The 17,268-nt window shown below is 43.4% G+C and overlaps 1 protein-coding gene and 1 long non-coding RNA gene across 5 annotated transcripts in view; one reads left to right on the top strand and one right to left on the bottom strand.

The window, feature by feature from the left end:
• The first annotated feature begins 2,699 nt into the window (after positions 1-2,699).
• On the top strand, positions 2,700-13,029 carry LOC116572185. The gene is made up of 5 exons (XR_004278153.1): positions 2,700-2,776; positions 2,827-3,609; positions 4,720-4,891; positions 11,943-12,033; positions 12,971-13,029. It is a non-coding gene; the product is annotated as an uncharacterized LOC116572185 (long non-coding RNA).
• Positions 7,121-17,268, bottom strand: part of TPGS2 (tubulin polyglutamylase complex subunit 2) — a 62,068-nt gene continuing 51,920 nt past the window's right edge. The window contains exons 6-9 of one of the 4 annotated variants that reach the window (XM_032310992.1): positions 12,951-13,064; positions 11,065-11,225; positions 9,689-9,842; positions 7,121-8,442 (exon numbers count right to left, since the gene is read on the bottom strand). In XM_032310992.1, the coding sequence (XP_032166883.1) occupies positions 8,246-8,442; positions 9,689-9,842; positions 11,065-11,225; positions 12,951-13,064 (626 nt within the window). In that variant the 3' untranslated portion in view covers positions 7,121-8,245. Of the gene's footprint in view, positions 8,443-9,688; positions 9,843-11,064; positions 11,226-11,931; positions 12,024-12,950; positions 13,065-17,268 lie in introns of those variants that run through there. The other 3 variants (XM_032310990.1, XM_032310991.1, XM_032310993.1) reach the window with 3 other exon arrangements.

Raw genomic sequence — 17,268 nt, 5'->3', positions numbered from 1 at the left:
TTAATTCCGTGTTTGCGTCCCTTTTAAAAACTCTGTGACTCTGTGTTCCTGAACTTGGTGTCTGTGATCTAGAGACAAGACGTAGTCGTGTTGTCTGAAGAGCCAAAGATCGGATGTTCACCCCACAGGCCTCCGTGACTGTGTCCCCCTGCGTCTGCATCCCCACTCTACTGAGAGCCGGAAGCTCTTTCCAGCAGGTTATTGGTCAAATAGTATGTAATGAATGTGAGCAGCCCAGGAAAGCCTGGAATCTGCCAGGAGTAGGTCTGTATATTACAGACAATGGAGTTTAATCGCTTTATTGAAAAAGATACATGAGTTATTAATGCTTATTTTATTATGGTTCTAAATAACATGTAATATTGTGTTATGATTTAGCCGTTAAGAGCATTTGCCTGTTCCCTCGGCACCGAACCCAGACATAGCATATCTGTGTCGCTGGGGATCGGGATGTGCAAACAAAAGGAAGATGCATTATTGTTGCCCTGTTTAGCGAACAGATACTTTGATGACCTTCTAGAGGCCCTTGGCATTCTGCTGAGAGACACTGCTTTGGAATAAAAGGTCACGTTCAGAAGGAAGTGCCAGATTAAATCTGAAGTTTATTTTAGGGATTAAAAAATTCTCAGAGGAAGCAAGCAAGGTCAACTAATTTCTTGGTTACAGCTAGGTACAGTCTTTTTATAGAGAACTCTGTTTAGTAGTTTTTGGTGAAATGGAAGGATTATTGCTCTTGCTCATTTCTTCCTTGTTGCCACTTCCTCTGGCTCCTTCCAGCAGTGGTTTTTGTTCTGTTTTGTTTTGTTTTTGAATTCAGTGACCTTACCCTTGGGAGATGCTTCGCTACTCTTGCTGGTCATCACCATGGATGTTCTCATGCCTGTTTCTAAATCTAGCTGGAAATTATAGAACTGCCAGTGAAGAAGGCAAACTCTTCTGTTAAAGATGCCTGGGTTTTGGTGTCTTTGGAATCTTAAAGTTTTTTTTGTTGTTGTTGTTCTATTTAAAAAATAACTTACTGAGGGATTTGAGGATGGAAAGATGGAAGGGAGGATGCACAGGCCCCACGAGTGTTGAAGACCCTGTTTTGTCTTCTCCCAAGCTCGTCACTGAACACAGTGCTGGAAGCAAGAGCAGGATCAGAGTCAGGAGACCTGGTTTCTGAGCTCCTAACCTGTGGGTGGCTGCCTCATTCTCCACTGCTCCTAAATCCACCATTTCTTTGCTCATGGCCCTGAACAGTGTATCACTAAATACCACCTGTGGAGGCTGAAGCGCCCCTACCCAAAGAGAGCAGGCCCTAATCACAGGAACCTGTAAATATTATAACAAAGAAGGATCTTTGCAAGGGGCACCTGGGTGGCTCAGTCGGTTAAGCTTCTGCCTTTGGCTCAGGTCATGATCCCCGGGGTCCTGGGGCTCAGTCACATATTGGGCTCCTTGCTTTGGGGGGAGCCTGCATCTTCCTCTCCCCCTACCAACCACTCCCCCTGCTTGTGCCCTCTGACAAAATCTTTAAAAAGAAAAAAGGGGGAGTGTCTTCAGTTTTGAATAAGGATCCAGACATGGAACGATAATCCTGGATTATCTAGGTGTGCCCTAAACCTAATCATAAATGTCCTTTTAAGACAGAGGTAGAGAGAGGTTTTATATGCACAAAAGTGGAGACGGTCTTATGAAGACAGAGAGGCAGAGATTGGAGCAATGCGGCCACACACTAAGGAACGCCAGCAGCCACCAGAAACTGAAAGAGGCCAGGAACAAATTTTCCCCCTGAGCCTCTGGAGAGAGAGCATGTCCCTGTTGGCACCTTGATTTTGGCTCAGTAAAACTAATGTTGAACTTCTGGACTTTAGAACTGTAAGAGAATACATTCCTATTGTTTTAAGCCACCAAGTGTGTGGTAATTTGTTATGGCAGCTCTAGAAAATTAATAACAACCATTAGCCACAAATATGCAGCGAGGACCTAATTTATAGAGGTGACCCTGTGCCAGGAGCTGCGGATTCAGCTGGGAAAAGGAGAGTCATGCATGATCCCTCCCCTTAGGGCCATTTGAGGTGGTCATCAACTAAAATTAAATTTTAGTTTAATCTGCAGCTATTTATACATTTCGCGAGAGAAGTGAGTAAAAATAAAAATACCCGATTGTTGGAGAAGAGATAAAATGTCTTCGCAAATGCAGTTGAGGTACAGCATATTAAAATGCCCCATCAATGTTTGTCACAAAAGGCAGTTTCTCTGGTAGAAAAATCATGTTGCTAGGCAATTCTGGGGGATGAACTCTCTGAACGATTTTTAAAAGAGCTCAAGTATTGACGGCATCTCTGTGTGGTCACTTGTGGATGACTTTATATAAGCCATATGGCCATTCTGCCTTTTCATTTTACCTTGGAAGTAAGGAAGAGAGGGACTGAATGACTTGGCCCAGGGGCAAAAGATAGGAAGTGCGATGTGCCGGCTTGTCATATTGGTCCTGGTTTTGTTCTTTTAGAACCCTTAAGAAGGCCTGTTAATCAGCAGTACCCTTGCTTCCACGTGTTCTCTTCTCAGCATCTGGCCCAGACTGACCCAGGGCTGGGCCTGGTGGCTGGAAAGCCAGTCAGCCCCTCACTAACCAAGCCCAAACCCTGGAAGCCTGGTGACAGGCCATGCAGCAGCACCGTCTAAACTGTTGATGAGGGCTCCTAACCATGCAGTTTTACATTAATGATTAACTGGCAGTGATCTGTGTACATCAGTCACCCAGCCATCCGTGTACACCTAAGTAGGGAAGGTTCAGAAGTATCTTTCACCCAGCCATCCGTGTACACCTAAGTAGGGAAGGTTCAGAAGTATCTTTTGTGACTTTGTGATGATTCCTACTCTGACTGGTGAGAGGATATGGCAAGAGTTTAGTCAGATTGCTGGTACTCAACTAAGAGAGGGCCAAGCCATTTATATTCTCTTAATGAGTCCTATTTAATTACTGCGTTTAAAAAGTGTATTTGTTTAAGATGATCCACCTGAGGAAGTACAAATTTATGATTTTGTAGTTCAAACACCATTTCAATTGTTGATTTAGTGGAAATTGTTCCTAACTCCTGGATTAGCAACAATGATTTGCTTCCAGAATGCTTTGTAATTTAGAAGTAGAGCATTACATGTACAGGAAAATTAAATCAGCTGGATAATTAGAACAACTGAGAATGAAAAACAGTACATCCAAGTGTGTGCTTCCAAGTCACCCAAGTGGCCATCACTGGGGATTGATGGACACTCAGCTCCTCAGATGCTGTAGGGTCAGCATGTGCTGGGCTGTTGCACGTCTGGGACCGGATGCAGCAGGTTCCTTGCTTGTGGCTGGTGGAGCCGGAAGAGGTTTGCATGGACCAGTCGCTGTGTCTGTGGAGACTCAGGCGTGCTTACCTCCTCATCTCATCCCCTCTTAGAGGGGCTAGACAGCTGGAGTCTATTTAACACATTTTCGTCTGTTCATTTTGATATAATCTAGATGTTAACGGACTTAGATGGAAACAGGAAGAGATGGATTTTGGTCAAATGGAAAAGATACTCCGTAGAGGCCCTGCACCATGTGTTACAAATACACAGCATGAAATCAACCTCATGGTAAGTAGGTTGCTTTCTGTGACTGTGTCAGCAGCTGGTTTTCCTGTACTGGTAGGAGGGGTTACTGCAGTACTGGGGACTATTCCCTGGACCCAGTTAAGAGGGGGTCTTGTCTCTTACACTTTCAGAAAATAAACTAGAAAGCTCAATGTCCTTCTGAACTACTGCCCCTTAATAGCCTCTGCCTAGAAATGCTTTTAAACCTGCACTGCTGTCTCGAAGGTCGTTCCAGGGGTGGACAGCAACATACTTCTGCGCAGGGAAGTGGGCTAGGAAATGGAGACAGTTGCCCCTAAAAACACTTGAATTGTGTACCCAATGGAATATTTATACTTTTGCAAACTTCAACCTTCAAATAATAAAAAATGTGGTAGCTGTGCAGGAAGAGCTGGGTGCTAGGGAAAGCTTTTACAACTGCTTTATTTGGTCTCTGAAAAAAATTTCCTAGATACACTGATTTGAACAAGGTCATCTTTACCAGAACTCAGTACACAGCAGCTGGCGGTAGAACTGGACACAGGATTAGTGTAATTCATCAACATCAGAGACCTTCTTGACTCAGAAGATTAAGGCATAAGATTGGAAATGAAAAGGGAAAAGAGTTGATTCCTGCCTTAACCCAACCTTAGAAATGCAGTCTCAATGAAAAAAAAAAAGAGTTCTAATCCAGCATCCCTTCTCAGAAGGTGGTATGAAAAAAATAATTTGAATCTCATTGGAGGAAAAACTGTCCTGAAATTGTAAAGGTTGTGGAACTTGACAACTTCTTCAATCAACATATGTATATAGAAGTTCACCCTTGGGTTAAATTTTTAAGGGTGTATTTATGGAAAAATGATATAAGATGAATTTTTGAATTGGCTTGTGCTTGACTGAATTCTTCCTGTTTTTAATGGATAATATTGAAGGTGATTTCCCATTTTTAAAAAAATGGTCTAAAACATGATTTGTAGAGTTACTAGTAATTAAGGCCACAGCAGTCCATTTTAGAATCACATTTTTAAAGGAAAAAAGTTTTTTTTTTTCTTCTTAATTTAAGTTGCTTAATAAGCCTATGTTCTGGAATCCTGCTCAATAAGCCTATGTTCTGGAATCCTAATACTGTTTCAGAACCTATGTCTGGCCATAGTCTAGAGCCACCCGTGGGAGATGAGCCTTAGGAGCCTCCACACATGTAAATGCACCCTCAAGAGAAATCTGCCTGCACCTGTCCCCCAAGGGATGAACTTATTTACAAATAAAGTTTAAAAGCAGACAATTGGGAACTGGAGCTGTGGTAAAGGTAAGCGGTTTTTCCAGAGGTTTAATCTTGCCCTTAATAGTTGGTCTTTATTTGCATCTTTTGCTTGAAGGACAAGGTCTTTCCCTTAGTTGGACTTGAACCATTCTGAGGACTGTGTCCCTGCTCTGGTTGGTCTCCAAGGTATTCTTTGTCAGTCTTGATGCTGTGGTTAAAGGTAGCCTATCTCCAGAGGAATGGTAGGTACTTTGAGAAATGTTCTTATTTCTGAGCTCAGGAGGGTGTTCTCAAAGCCAGGTTTGCCTGTTCCTTTAAGGGCAGAGGAGAGAAGGTGCTCAAAGAGGCAGAAAATTGTTTTCTTTCTGTCCGCTTTCCACGCTGGACACAGCAGAGGCCAAGAGGCTGAGCTGCCTCCTAGCCTTTGACTGCCACACGGGGCAAAGCCCAGAACCTGCACAGCCTGCTGGGCCTTTCCACAGTGAAGGGACATGCTGCCTCATCCCTGACTTTCCCTGTGAGCCAAGAGGTATAAAAAGAATATATAAAGTAGGAAAGGATGCAGTGTTGTTGTTGTTGTTGTTGTTTTAAGGCATTATTTATTTATTTGACAAGTAGGCAGAGCGGCAGGGAGAGAGAGAGAGGAGAAAGCAGGCTCCCTGCTGAGCAGAGAGCCAGATGCGGGGCTCGATCCCAGGACCCTGAGATCATGACCTGAGCCGACCTTAACCCACTGAACCACCCCCGGGCCCTAGGATGCAGTGTCTTACTTAGAAAAAGAAATCAGGTGATTTCTTGCGTATAGTAGAAGTATAAAAGGGCTTCGCAGCAGAATTACTCTGAGCATTGTTAGGTGAAGACAAGTCCCATGCGGTCTGGGTCAGGGCTGCCCTGTAGAACTTGCCTTGGTGACAGAAATGTTCTATATATGCACCATTCTGTAGAGTAGCCCCTAAACTTACGTGGTCACCAAACACTTGACATGCTGCCAGAGAGACTGAGGAATAGAGTTTTAGATTTTAAGTTCAGATGGCTACAGTGGTCAGTCGCTGGAGTACTGGATAGCACAGGTATGAGAGAATACACCTTTGTATCTCCTCTGTTACTGTTTTATTCATTTTACACACTTTTTTGGGGGAGGGAGTGAAATTTGTATATAAACTGCTTTGGCCTATGTTTACTCCAAGAAATGAACCCCTTGTCTACAAAACTATGTCCAACAAAGGTTGGAGTCACATTATAAAGGAGGAAGGGAAAAAGAAGGGACTATTCTGATCGCTCACCTATGAGCTGATTTAATCCTCACAACAGCTCCATAATGGAGGCTGTGTACTAACCACGGCATATTCAGCTAGAAAAACAATCCAGTCTGGGTTAGCTTAAACCAAACAAGAAAATTCATCGCAAGACCCCCAGGACTAAAGTGTAGTCAGTATAAACAGGTACCACCTACTGCCGGTGACCTGCAGTCAGGGAGCCAGAGTTCTACTACACAAGCATGGCTACTTAGAGATGCTATGTCTGAGTGGGTACTGCATTGAATAGAAAACAGAATATATATTATATATATTGCAATCCTTAGAGCAACAGTTAAAAATGTAATGCAAAGAACTGTAACTTAAAAACCAACAGGTGAATTAAAATGGAATTATTTAAAAATTAAAATTGGAAGGAAGGGCAAAGACCAGATACATAGAAATGCGTGGTCACAAGAATTGCTGAAACTGGGTGATGCATACATGGGTTTGTTATTCCATCTTTGTTAATATTTAAAATTCTCCATAATAAAAGGTTTAAAAAATACACGTGTTCACACAGGGCCCCTTGGTCCTTCTGATCCAATCATTGTCCGTGCTTTTCTAGATGAAAAACAGCTTTTGAGCTCATGTCCATGTAGTGCAAGCACAACCCCTCAGACCCATTAGGTGGAAAGCTTCGGGCTCGGTCAGCATTCTTGTCACAAGTGCAGTTGATGAAGAGTCCTGGTATTTCCTTGCAGTTTTGATTGAGTGGGTCTGGAGTGGGACAGGAGTATCTGATTTTCTACACACAAGTCCAGTGACAGGGATGCATGTTCAGGTTTGGGAAGGCACAGCGTCAAGGGAGAGATTCTATCGATTATTATGCGCAGGTAGCCCCCCTGTCAGTCCCGTCCTTGGCTGGGGCACTTCCCAGCTGTAGGACCCATGCAGCACAAGGATGTGGCACTTCGCGCACAATCTTAACTACGCCAGTGCATCGTGAGGCATCCCGCCATTGATTCTCATTTTGTGATTCCAGTAGAGTATCTCTTTCTGGGCAGCTGATTTATGGTAGAGCCTCCTGCCATGTCAGTTGCTTTGGTTTGGCGACACGACTCTCATGGGTGAGTTTTCTCCCCAGATAGCACACCGAGCTTACGGGCTGTCCGCACCTTTCCCCAGGAGAGCTCCCTTCTTCCTTCACGGGGGCGGCTTCACAGGCATGTGATGGGCATCATCACAGAGTGCCCCACACATGGTTGAATGCTCTCCTGTCACTGTCTGGCGTTCTTAATCTTGTCTTTGAACTTGTGTTTTATAAGTGAAGTCTGATGAGACAAAACCACATACACAGGAGCAGAGGCGATCCCTGCAGGGTGTCCACTGCTCCCCACCACCACATTCACTTGGAGCCTTTGTGATGCCGGTGTGCGCAGAATTCCAGCAGACCCACCATGTGTAGGTTGAGAAGAGATCCAATATAAGCAAGTTATTCCTACAACTGAGTAAGTGGGGGCACTTAAAGCCCCAAGAGGCCATGCTTTCCATTGCATCCGGACTTGACTTGAATGCAAAAGAAAGGTAATAGCATTCTAAGAAGTGTGAATGACCCTGGAACCCCGCCATATCCTTTTTCTACTCTTGTTACTTTTCTTATTTTATTCCTGTCATTTTCCTTCGTTAGTCATCCACGTCTGCTGAAAATGACGGCTTAGGAGAAAAAGAAAACATAGGGCAGCTCCTAGTTTTTCTTTTAGTCCTTCGTTACTCATCAGTAAGGTGAAAGAGTGTTGACAGAATGTGTACATAGCAAGGAGGGAAATGATAGTTGAGCAAGGCTTTTCTGCAGTGTTTCCAGTGTTCTAGTGAGGACAAAATATGTATATCATACAACATGTACACATAAGCTATGAAATACAAATTTTCTAATTTTGGTGATTCTGCATGAGTTCACTGCTCTTCCAGTTGCACTGAAAACAGGAATTGTGTACTATAAAGATGAATAAATTAATGCTAATAATTTAGAATTTAAATTTTTTCATTACTTAGGACAGCATTAAGTAGCAAGTAAAAACCCCGCATAACAAGATGTGAGAGAGAACAGATGAGAACAAGATGGAAGGAAGAACATTTCAGTACTTTTAATGGTACTATTTTCCTAATTTTTGGACATGAGGCCCCACATCTTTGTTTCGCTCTGGGTCCTGCACCTCAGGTGGCCAGCCTGGCTCTTCATTGCTCTCCTTTCCTTCACGGAGCCCCCTTCCTTCTCTCTTCTATAGCCTCCTGAGGACTCCCACTGATGTGAAGGGCACCACTGCTCTCCTAGTTCCTCTGCTGCTGCACCTGTGAGAACTAGAAAAGGGCCAGGGCTGAGTTCAAAGTAACTAAGGGACGCACCAGTACTAGAGGCTGGCTGGCTGTAGGACAGGAGGACAAGCCTGCTCTATGTTCTTCTAACTCTGACTTGTCTTGGAGCAGATGCCACATGCTAGAATCACTGATCTTGTGCGGTTGGTTCTCCCTTTGATTCGATCGGTTCTGGCAAAACAATTCTTCTAATAGACTAAACTTCAGCTATTATTCTTGACAGCTTGGTCCTTCTTTTTCCCTTTCTGCCACTCCTTGAATTGATGAAAGCTGGGAGTAGTAGGCAGGGCAGGTGGACAACTCTTGTCAACAGTGATTTCATAAAAATTCTTTATGAGGAGTCATGGAAAACAATGTTTGGGAATTTGTTTTTATATTAAGGTTAAGCAGAGAATTAACTCCTCTTAAAAAAAATTTTTTTGGGGGGCAATGTATAAACACACTGCAAAACTGGAAACAACAAACTTTTATAGGAAGCTGAAAAAGGACCAGAGAGAATTAGGAAAAATAAAGAATATATACAACTGTATCTTTAAGAATTTTCATGGAACATGATGACCCATCAAATCAAGATATCCACATTTTCTAACAAAAATGAACTGATCTGAGTAAGGCAGCATGAAAATATTCTAATATAGTGCTGCTCAACAGAACTTTCTGTGATGATGGAAATGTTCCATTATCTCTGTTGACTACAGAAGCTACTGGCCACATGGCTGCGCACAATGTGGCTAATGCAACTGAGGAACTGAATTTTTAATATAGTTTAAACAGCCACTGTGACTAGTGAACTAGTGAACTGAACAGCACAGTTCTAATGCCTCATGGGTCAAAATCAGCGGTTTCTTCACGGGATTTCTCTCATCACCACTGACAGGTGTAGAGGGTTGGGGGTGGGAAGAGAGGGAAGCTCTTAACAGCTCTATTTAACACTTACGTTCTGAAACTCTCTCTCAGAGGCAAGAGATGAGGCAAGGACTCTGGGGGAGACCTGAGAATGCCCTTGAACTCCTGGCTAATGCCAATGGAAGCAGAAGGCCTAGGATTTGGCTCACTGTGATGGGAATATGGCTATGGTACAACTCATAGGATCTGAGGCTTGGGCCATCTGTGCATGGAAATCATATCGAGGGGCTCACGGGGAGGTGGGGTGCTCATTTCCGGACAGGGTTTCCAGGGCTAGAAGAGGATTTAGAGGTGGAGGGAGGACCTGGGGGCCCTTTCTGGCCACCTGCAGGCTGGACTGGCCCTTTCTTTTTGGGGATTAAGGTCTTGTTCTTGCTCTTGAACACTTTGCTGGGATCCAGCTTGTTTACGAAGGAGTTGGTCTCTTCTGCAAGTAGGTCTGTGTTGTAGGTGATGGGTTTATACATGTTGAACCACTGCTGTAAGGGAGAATTGGGAGAGGTCAAAATTCAAAGGAGAAAGGTGACTTTATGTTCTTTAGTGGGGACCCAGAGGTAGAGAGGTGGGGAGATAAGGCAAAGAGAACAAACATTTTTATGAAAAAAGCCTTGAAAATCTGTTAGGACTTACTTTAGGTAAAAGTGATGGCACACAACATTGCTTTATTAAGTCTCATAACCTTTAAAATAAATCCAGCTCAAGGATTGAGAATGTAAGTAAACTTCCTTCCTTCTGATCTAGTGAGCCCTGAGCATGGGGATGTGGGTCGCAGAGCATCAGTGTCCTTCTAATTGTTCTGTCCTCACACCAGATACTGCCTGTCAGGTGGGTATGGCAGCACCTCCCCCCAGGGAAGGTGTGTGACAGAGGCCAGTGGCAGGCCCTGGCTGCGGGAAGCTGCGTGTGCTGGTGCTCTCCTTCCCTTCTGGGCAAACAGCATTACATTTATTGACCTCACAATGTTGACTGGATGGACGTTAGGTGACATTTGGGCAAAGCAAGGCCCAGCAGATGAATACATGCCTGGTGCTGAGCCCCTGAGTCACTGCCACCCAGCCAAAGTTCTTCAGGGCACACCTGGTCTCAAACTAGGCGGTATAAGAGCATTACCAGGCAACTGTGTTTGAAATGTCACCTGGATCTATTACACAAACAAGGCACAGCCATACAACGCATATTCTGTATCACTAAAAAGGACGGTTCTGCAGGTACTGGTAGGGAATGAACCCCAAGATGGGCTGTTAAGTGAAAAGAAGGTGCACAATGACGTGAGAAGTATAGTGCACTTGTGATTTAGAAAAAAGTAACCGAAAAACCATATGCCTGTATGCTTTCTAGGCAAAAGTACTGTGTGAAAAACTCAAGAAAAACAGAAACAACAGCTGCCTCTAGGGGAGGCTGGGAGGCTGGAGAGCCTGGGAATAAGACTGACTTTGCACCCTTCCTGTGTGCATGTCCTGCTTATCTAAAACCAACACTCAGACCTAAGCCCCCACTAAAATTTAATTAGAAAAAAAACTCCCAGGTGATTATGAAGATCAGCCAAGTTTGGGAACCACTTAGTTCAGTACTAAGTCAGGCCATTCACCTTCACTGGCACCATCAGCCTTGCTTAATGAAAATGCAGGTTCCCGGGCTCCATCCCAGTTCTTCTGAATCAGATCAGCCACAGATAGGAGATGGCTCGTGTCTCTCCCTTACCTTAGCCTGCGGGCTAATGCCATAGCTGGTGAAGGCGTACTGCCACTGCGGCAGGCCCAGGTGCGTGATGAGCAGGCGATAATAAGCGGTGAAGGTGTCTGTGAGAAAATGCCAGTATAATGCTCTGTCCAGGAACCAGATCTCAGTGTCTTGTGCTAACGCTGAAATAGCAAACAAAAGAAAGAAATGAATGGATGGCATAAGACTTTTCTACTTTTATCTGTAAAGTCAATATACTTTCATGGTTTAAAAAAAAAATTCGGACCTGAGAGGGTGGTGGGGATATGGACATTGGGGAGGGTATGCGCTATGGTGAGTTCTGTGAAGTGTGTAAACCTGGTGATTCACAGACCTGTACCCCTGGGGATAAAAATACATTTTATGTTTATTAAAAACAAAAATAAAATAAATAAAAAAAATTCCAGTAGTGGAAGGATGAAAAATACAAGTGAAGAGTTCCTCAGGCCCATTCTCCCATGGCCACGGTTAGGGGTTTTATTGGTCTTCTTGTACAAATACCTGATCAGTCAGCTGACTGACTTATGTTCTGGGCATTGGCCATCGTGCATTCAGGCTGACCATTCAGCAGCCCCGCGCCCCACTAGGCACAGACTGGGGGGTCTCAGTTTTCCTGATGGGACAGACTCAGAAAGGCTGATTTTTCTTCCTTTTTTTTTTTTTTTTTTTTTTAAGATTTTATTCATTTATTTGAGAGACAGAGAGACCATGAGCTAGAGAGCACAAGCAGGGGGAGTGGGAGAAGCAGACTCCCCAGTGAGCAGGAAGCACAATGTAGGGCTCCATCCCAGGACAACAGGCACGGTCCCAGCAGCGCCAGCCTCGCACTCACTTCTGACCTTCCATTCTTCCTCTTGCAGGCCTCTAGTTCGTCTCTTGTCTAATGGCTACCAAGGCTTCCTCGGTGGCCTCCACCCTCCAGTCTCTTCTTCTAAGACTGCCTGTGCAAATGTACATTTCCATCTTAATTTGGCTGTTCCTTTACTGGACTTCTCAGTGCCATGTCCGAACTCCTTCCAAGCTGTGCATGAAGGGGAACAACTGGACTTCTAGCCCCATCTCCTTATCCACAAGATGAACCAGGCAAGCCCTATGATTTGAAATTATCATTCCTTCCAAATCAACTGCACGTTCCCATGGCAGAGCTTTACCTAGTATTTCTGCCTACATGCTTCCCTCACCCCACAATCCCTCCTGCCCCACCCTTCTCCATAACCCAAGAGGTGGATGAAAGGTTACTTTGCAAAGCTGGTCCCTCCTTTCTCTATCGTCTATATCTCCTCACCCGTATAGGCTGAGAGCTACCTGGAGAGGGCTGGGCCTTGTCCACAGTCCTAGGGCAGGGCCTGAACTATTGCTGGGGGGCCAGTTCATAGCTGTTGCTCTAAGGCCAGAGCCTTTTCCTCTTGAGTTCTCATCTGAGGTCTTAAGACTGATGTCTACTCATTCAGGTTTTTAGTGTTGTTAACTTGCCTACGTAGAGAAGTGTGTAAGAAAGATAATGTTTTTCTGGGATGCTTTTCTGATGTGTGAACCCATTGGAGGAATGTTTATAGAGGAATGATACATAGAGCCTGTTAATAGAAACAGAATGACTATTTCTTTTAGTTTTTACTCACTTATCTTCCTTTTCCCGTTTTTTTCTGCAATAACTGACAAATGATGACAGCTTAAAAAAAGACTCTAGTGATTGGCCAGGAAGGGAATGCTCAGGGAGGACCAAAGGGGCTTACTGGGTCTTTACATCTCCAAGAGACCTGGCCGCCTCTCATGGGTCCAGACAGGAGTGTGCCTTTCGTGTCATGACTGGAGAGCATGATCATCCTGCCACACCCAGCTGCAGGGCCATGCCTGTCAATGATTCTTACCTGGTTTCCCTTTTTTGTAGACAAGGCAAACCTTCCCATTCCCATTGCAAGGATCCAGCTCAAATATCACGCTGCGAGAATCAAAATGAGGCTTCTCTGGCTGGTTCTCACTGGCTGCAAACCCAGAAGGTAACAGTTACGCTCAAACATACTCAACTCAAACACATACTTATTCAGCACTGCTAGGGTTGGGGGGTGGGGGAGAAAAATAGAAAAAAGCCTTATCTCAGACGTATTCTTAACTACTATCTCCAGTGCGGGCCAAATGAAATTTTTTTAAAGATTTATTTCAGGGGCACCTGGGTGGCTCAGTTGTTAAGTGTTTGCCTTTGGCTCAGGTCATGATCCCAGGGTCCTGAGATTGAACCCTGCATTGGACTCTCTCCTCAGTAAGAAGCCTGCTTTTCCCTCTCTCACTTGCCCTGCTTGTGTTCCCTTTCTCGCTATGTCTCTCTTGTCAAATAAAAAAAAATCTAAAAAAAATTAAAGATTTCAGGAGCAAGTGGGGGGAGAAGGGGAGGAAGAGAATCCTCAGGTAGACTCTCCACTGAGCGTGGGACCCCGAGATCATGACATAACCTGAGCTGAAGCCAAGAGTCAGACACTTAACTGAATGAGCCACCAAGGCACTTCTCAATGAATTCTATACTCTGTATGCCCAGGATCTTACCCATGTCTAAGCCTTTTGTCTGGGCTTCTCTATCACAGCCAGACAGTGTCACAGAATCTAGGGGACGGTGGCACAGAAAAACAAACTGAACTTGGGAGAGTGGGAATATATAAAGGCAAAATTATCTAGTCTGATGTTGCCATCTCTTTTTCCCAGATAACTGCTTTCTCCTTATTTATAGCACTTTATGATCTTTTGATTAGAATCTCTTTTCCTTGGCCTAAAATGTATTTATAATATTTAATATTAATTACATTATAATTAATGATAAACCTTGTTCAATCAGAAATACATACCTAGTAATCACATATAATGGCGTACCAGAAAAGAGAGCCATTTTTAGAAATGCAAGCATCAGAAACCTTTCCTGCTTCTTTTGTTACAGCCATTATGTAATAAAGATTAATATTTGTGAGTGAAGGTGAGAGTTTACAAACCTAGGAGAGACTGGATAAAACAACGCCTATAAGAAGGCTATTTTTTACTTGTACATATAGTCATACATATAATTTTATGCAAATGCAGAAATAATTACATTTCTAACTAAAAAATGCTTTAAACATGGCTTTTCCTTTTCCTGGAGGTTACACTTTAATACTCTTCTTCTTTTTTTTTTTTTAAGATTTTATTTATTTTTTTGACAGATGGAGATCACAAGTAGGCAGACAAGCAGGCAGAGAGAGACAAGCTGAGCAGAGAGCCTGATGTAGGGCTTGATCCCAGGACCCTGAGATCATGATCTGAGCCGAAGGCAGAGGCCCCAACCCACTGAGCCACCCAGGCGCCCTTAATACTCTTCTTGATTTCACGTGGTCTTCAACTCATGGAGTGCGGCAAGTTCCCGCCTGGCTTCCCGGCTCTAGGCTGTGGACTGGAAAACTCTCTCAAGTCATAAGCTGAGGTTTCCCTTCTTTATTTACATCTCTCAGGCTCGTGGTCCTTCACTGCCCGATGGTCAGTGTCTTGAAATCCATTTTTATGTATCTTCTCTGTTGTTGTTGTTCCAAGAGGGCAGATAAATCAGGTCTGTGACTCCCATCTTGGGTGAAATCCGAAGTCCAGACTGTAGGGTTCCACCAAGCTTCAGATGCCCTGCCCTGACTGATGCTGACGGGGCCTGCCCGCAGGGGAAGATTATAAAATAGGACACTCACTCAGTGTGGCTCCCTTCTTCCCTTCTCCCATTTGTAGATGCCACTCCAGTTTCTGCTCATTTTTCGCTATTCTCTAATCTTTTTAGGTCATTTGTTTTTAAAGTTTCTCCAGAGTTTATAGTAGTCTTTGACTTGGCAAAAAGTACTCTGCCATTTGCAGGAAGAGGAAGTCAGTATTTGAATCTTTTTTTTTTTTTTTTAAACCAAATATGCAATGTCTTAGTTTCTACTGAAATTTTAGTTTGGGTTTATCCCCATGTGTGCATTAGCATTACTGTGCCTAATAATTCACTCTCAGGAGTACCCATGAATCTCTTTCTGGTTAACTGTTATTTGTGCTGGTTCTTGTTCATGGTGGTGTGTTTTTCATGTGCCTAGTTACTTTTTAAAAGAAAGTATTTTTTTGAAAAATTATTTATAAAAACAATTTGAGGTCTAAGATACTATTATCATCCTCCAGGGTGGAATTTTCTTTTCATATAAGAGCTTTACTGAGATGTAATTCACCTACCATACCATTTACTCATTTGAAGAATACAATTTAATGGTTTTTGTAATATTTACAGTTATATAACCATTAAGACAATCAATTTTAGACCATTTCTCTAGAGTGAATTTGTTTCTGCTAGGCCCCTGAGGAGATCAGTAACCACATATCATTTTAGTCCAATTTCCAGATTTAACATTTTCTGGGCCACACAGAGGACTTACACTTGAGCCTCAGTCCAGGAGAAAAATGGTTACTTTTGGCTTATTCTGTCTTCTGGGTACTGCTCTTGATGGTGCCAACCCAAAAAGTAGCAAGTTTTTATGGGTGTCATCTTTTGTAAGGCCTGGGCTCTGTTTTATTCCCCTGGTCTCAAAATGGGGCAAATCTGCAGCGTTCCAGCATCCTCATAGCCTGTTGTGAAGAGGGCAGTGAATATACTACATGTGCTTAAATCTCTTCCCCCCTGGATTTCTGTCTTCTGGGTGTTAATCTGACATTACCTCATCATCTTGTTAGCTTTCTAAGATGTTTTTAGGGAGGTGGCTTTTATATTTTGCTCTGACTTCTCAGTTGTCTTCAGGAGGAAGGCTTCTCTGAGTTACCTGTCTGCCATTTCCAGAAGAGGAAATTTCTCATCAGTTTAAGTGTGCTCCTAAAAATAACACATAGATGAACTTTGCTTTTTGTATCAATCTAACAGTCTTTATTTTTCAAAAGGGAAATTCAATCCCAGCACATTTAATATCAGGATTGATCGATCTTGTTTTATTTCTCCTAATGTTTTGTTTCCTAATTTATTTTTCCTCCTGTGATTTAATATTCCCTTATTAAGTTAAAAATTTAATGTAGATTTTTATTCATTTAGTGGTTATCTTCCTCCTCCCTACACCCCCCCTTTGCATGATTAGATTAATAGGACTTTACCCTTATTTGAAAACAATAGACCATTATTTCTCCTCAACAGTGTGCCATGCAGAATTCTCAGGCCCTCAAGATTTCTGCTCCTTGATATCTGTACCTTGCCGGACCTCCCGCCCTTGAGTACAGTCAGGACCTGAGAATACGATGTAGCAGCCACTCCCTTGATTAGCTTACATGATAGGAAACTGTAAGAGCAGACTGCAGAGGCATTTCCCGCTGGCTGAGAAGTAAACTGCCCTGTTGTGAGAGGGTCACGTGGCTAGAATCTAAGGGTAGTCTAAAGATGCTGTGAGCGAGCCCTGGCTAATGGCCAGCAAGAAAATAGGTACTTAAGTCCCAGAACAGCAAGAAACTGAGTAAGGCCAACCACTAGTGAGCTTGGAAGAGGCCTCCGGGCCTTGGATAAGATTGCAGTATCAGGGGATACCTTCATTTTAGCCTCAAGACCCAAAGTGGAAGACCTTACTTATTTGTGGCTGAATTCTTGACTCATGAAACTGTTAGATAATAAATTTGTGGAATTTTAAAACATTAAATTTGTGGTAATCTATTACACAAAAATAGAAAGCTCAAACACCAAGGTAATCTTGTTTCCCCCAACAAGGTGTTCTATTTCTTCCCTATAGTAGGAGGAGACCTTCCACTTTCTGCTGCTTTTCCTCCTTTGTCCTACATTTTCTACTATTAAGGACCTCAGGAACACTCTATATATTACTTGCTAGGGCTGCTGTAACCAACTACCAAACCTGAGCAGCTTGAACAACAGAAATTTGTAGTCTCACAATTCTGGAGGCTACAAAGCCATGATCGAAGTGTTGGCTGAGTTGGTTCCTTTGAGGGCTGTGGGGAAACAAATCTGTTCAATGCTTCTCCCCTGGCTTCTGGAATTTCCTAGCAAATTATGGCTATCCTTAATGTGTAGAAGTCCCACGCATCTCTGCCTTCATCTTCAAATGGCATTCTTCCTGTGTCTCCAAATGTCTTCAAGGATGTCAGTCATATTGGATTGGGATCCACCCTACTCCAGTATGACCTCATCTTAACCACTGACATCTGCAATAACCCAATTTCCAAATAAGGTCA

Source organism: Mustela erminea, chromosome 13 (assembly GCF_009829155.1).
Source record: "Mustela erminea isolate mMusErm1 chromosome 13, mMusErm1.Pri, whole genome shotgun sequence".
Classification (NCBI taxonomy): domain Eukaryota; kingdom Metazoa; phylum Chordata; class Mammalia; order Carnivora; family Mustelidae; genus Mustela; species Mustela erminea.
This window is presented reverse-complemented; position numbering and strand designations above follow the sequence as displayed.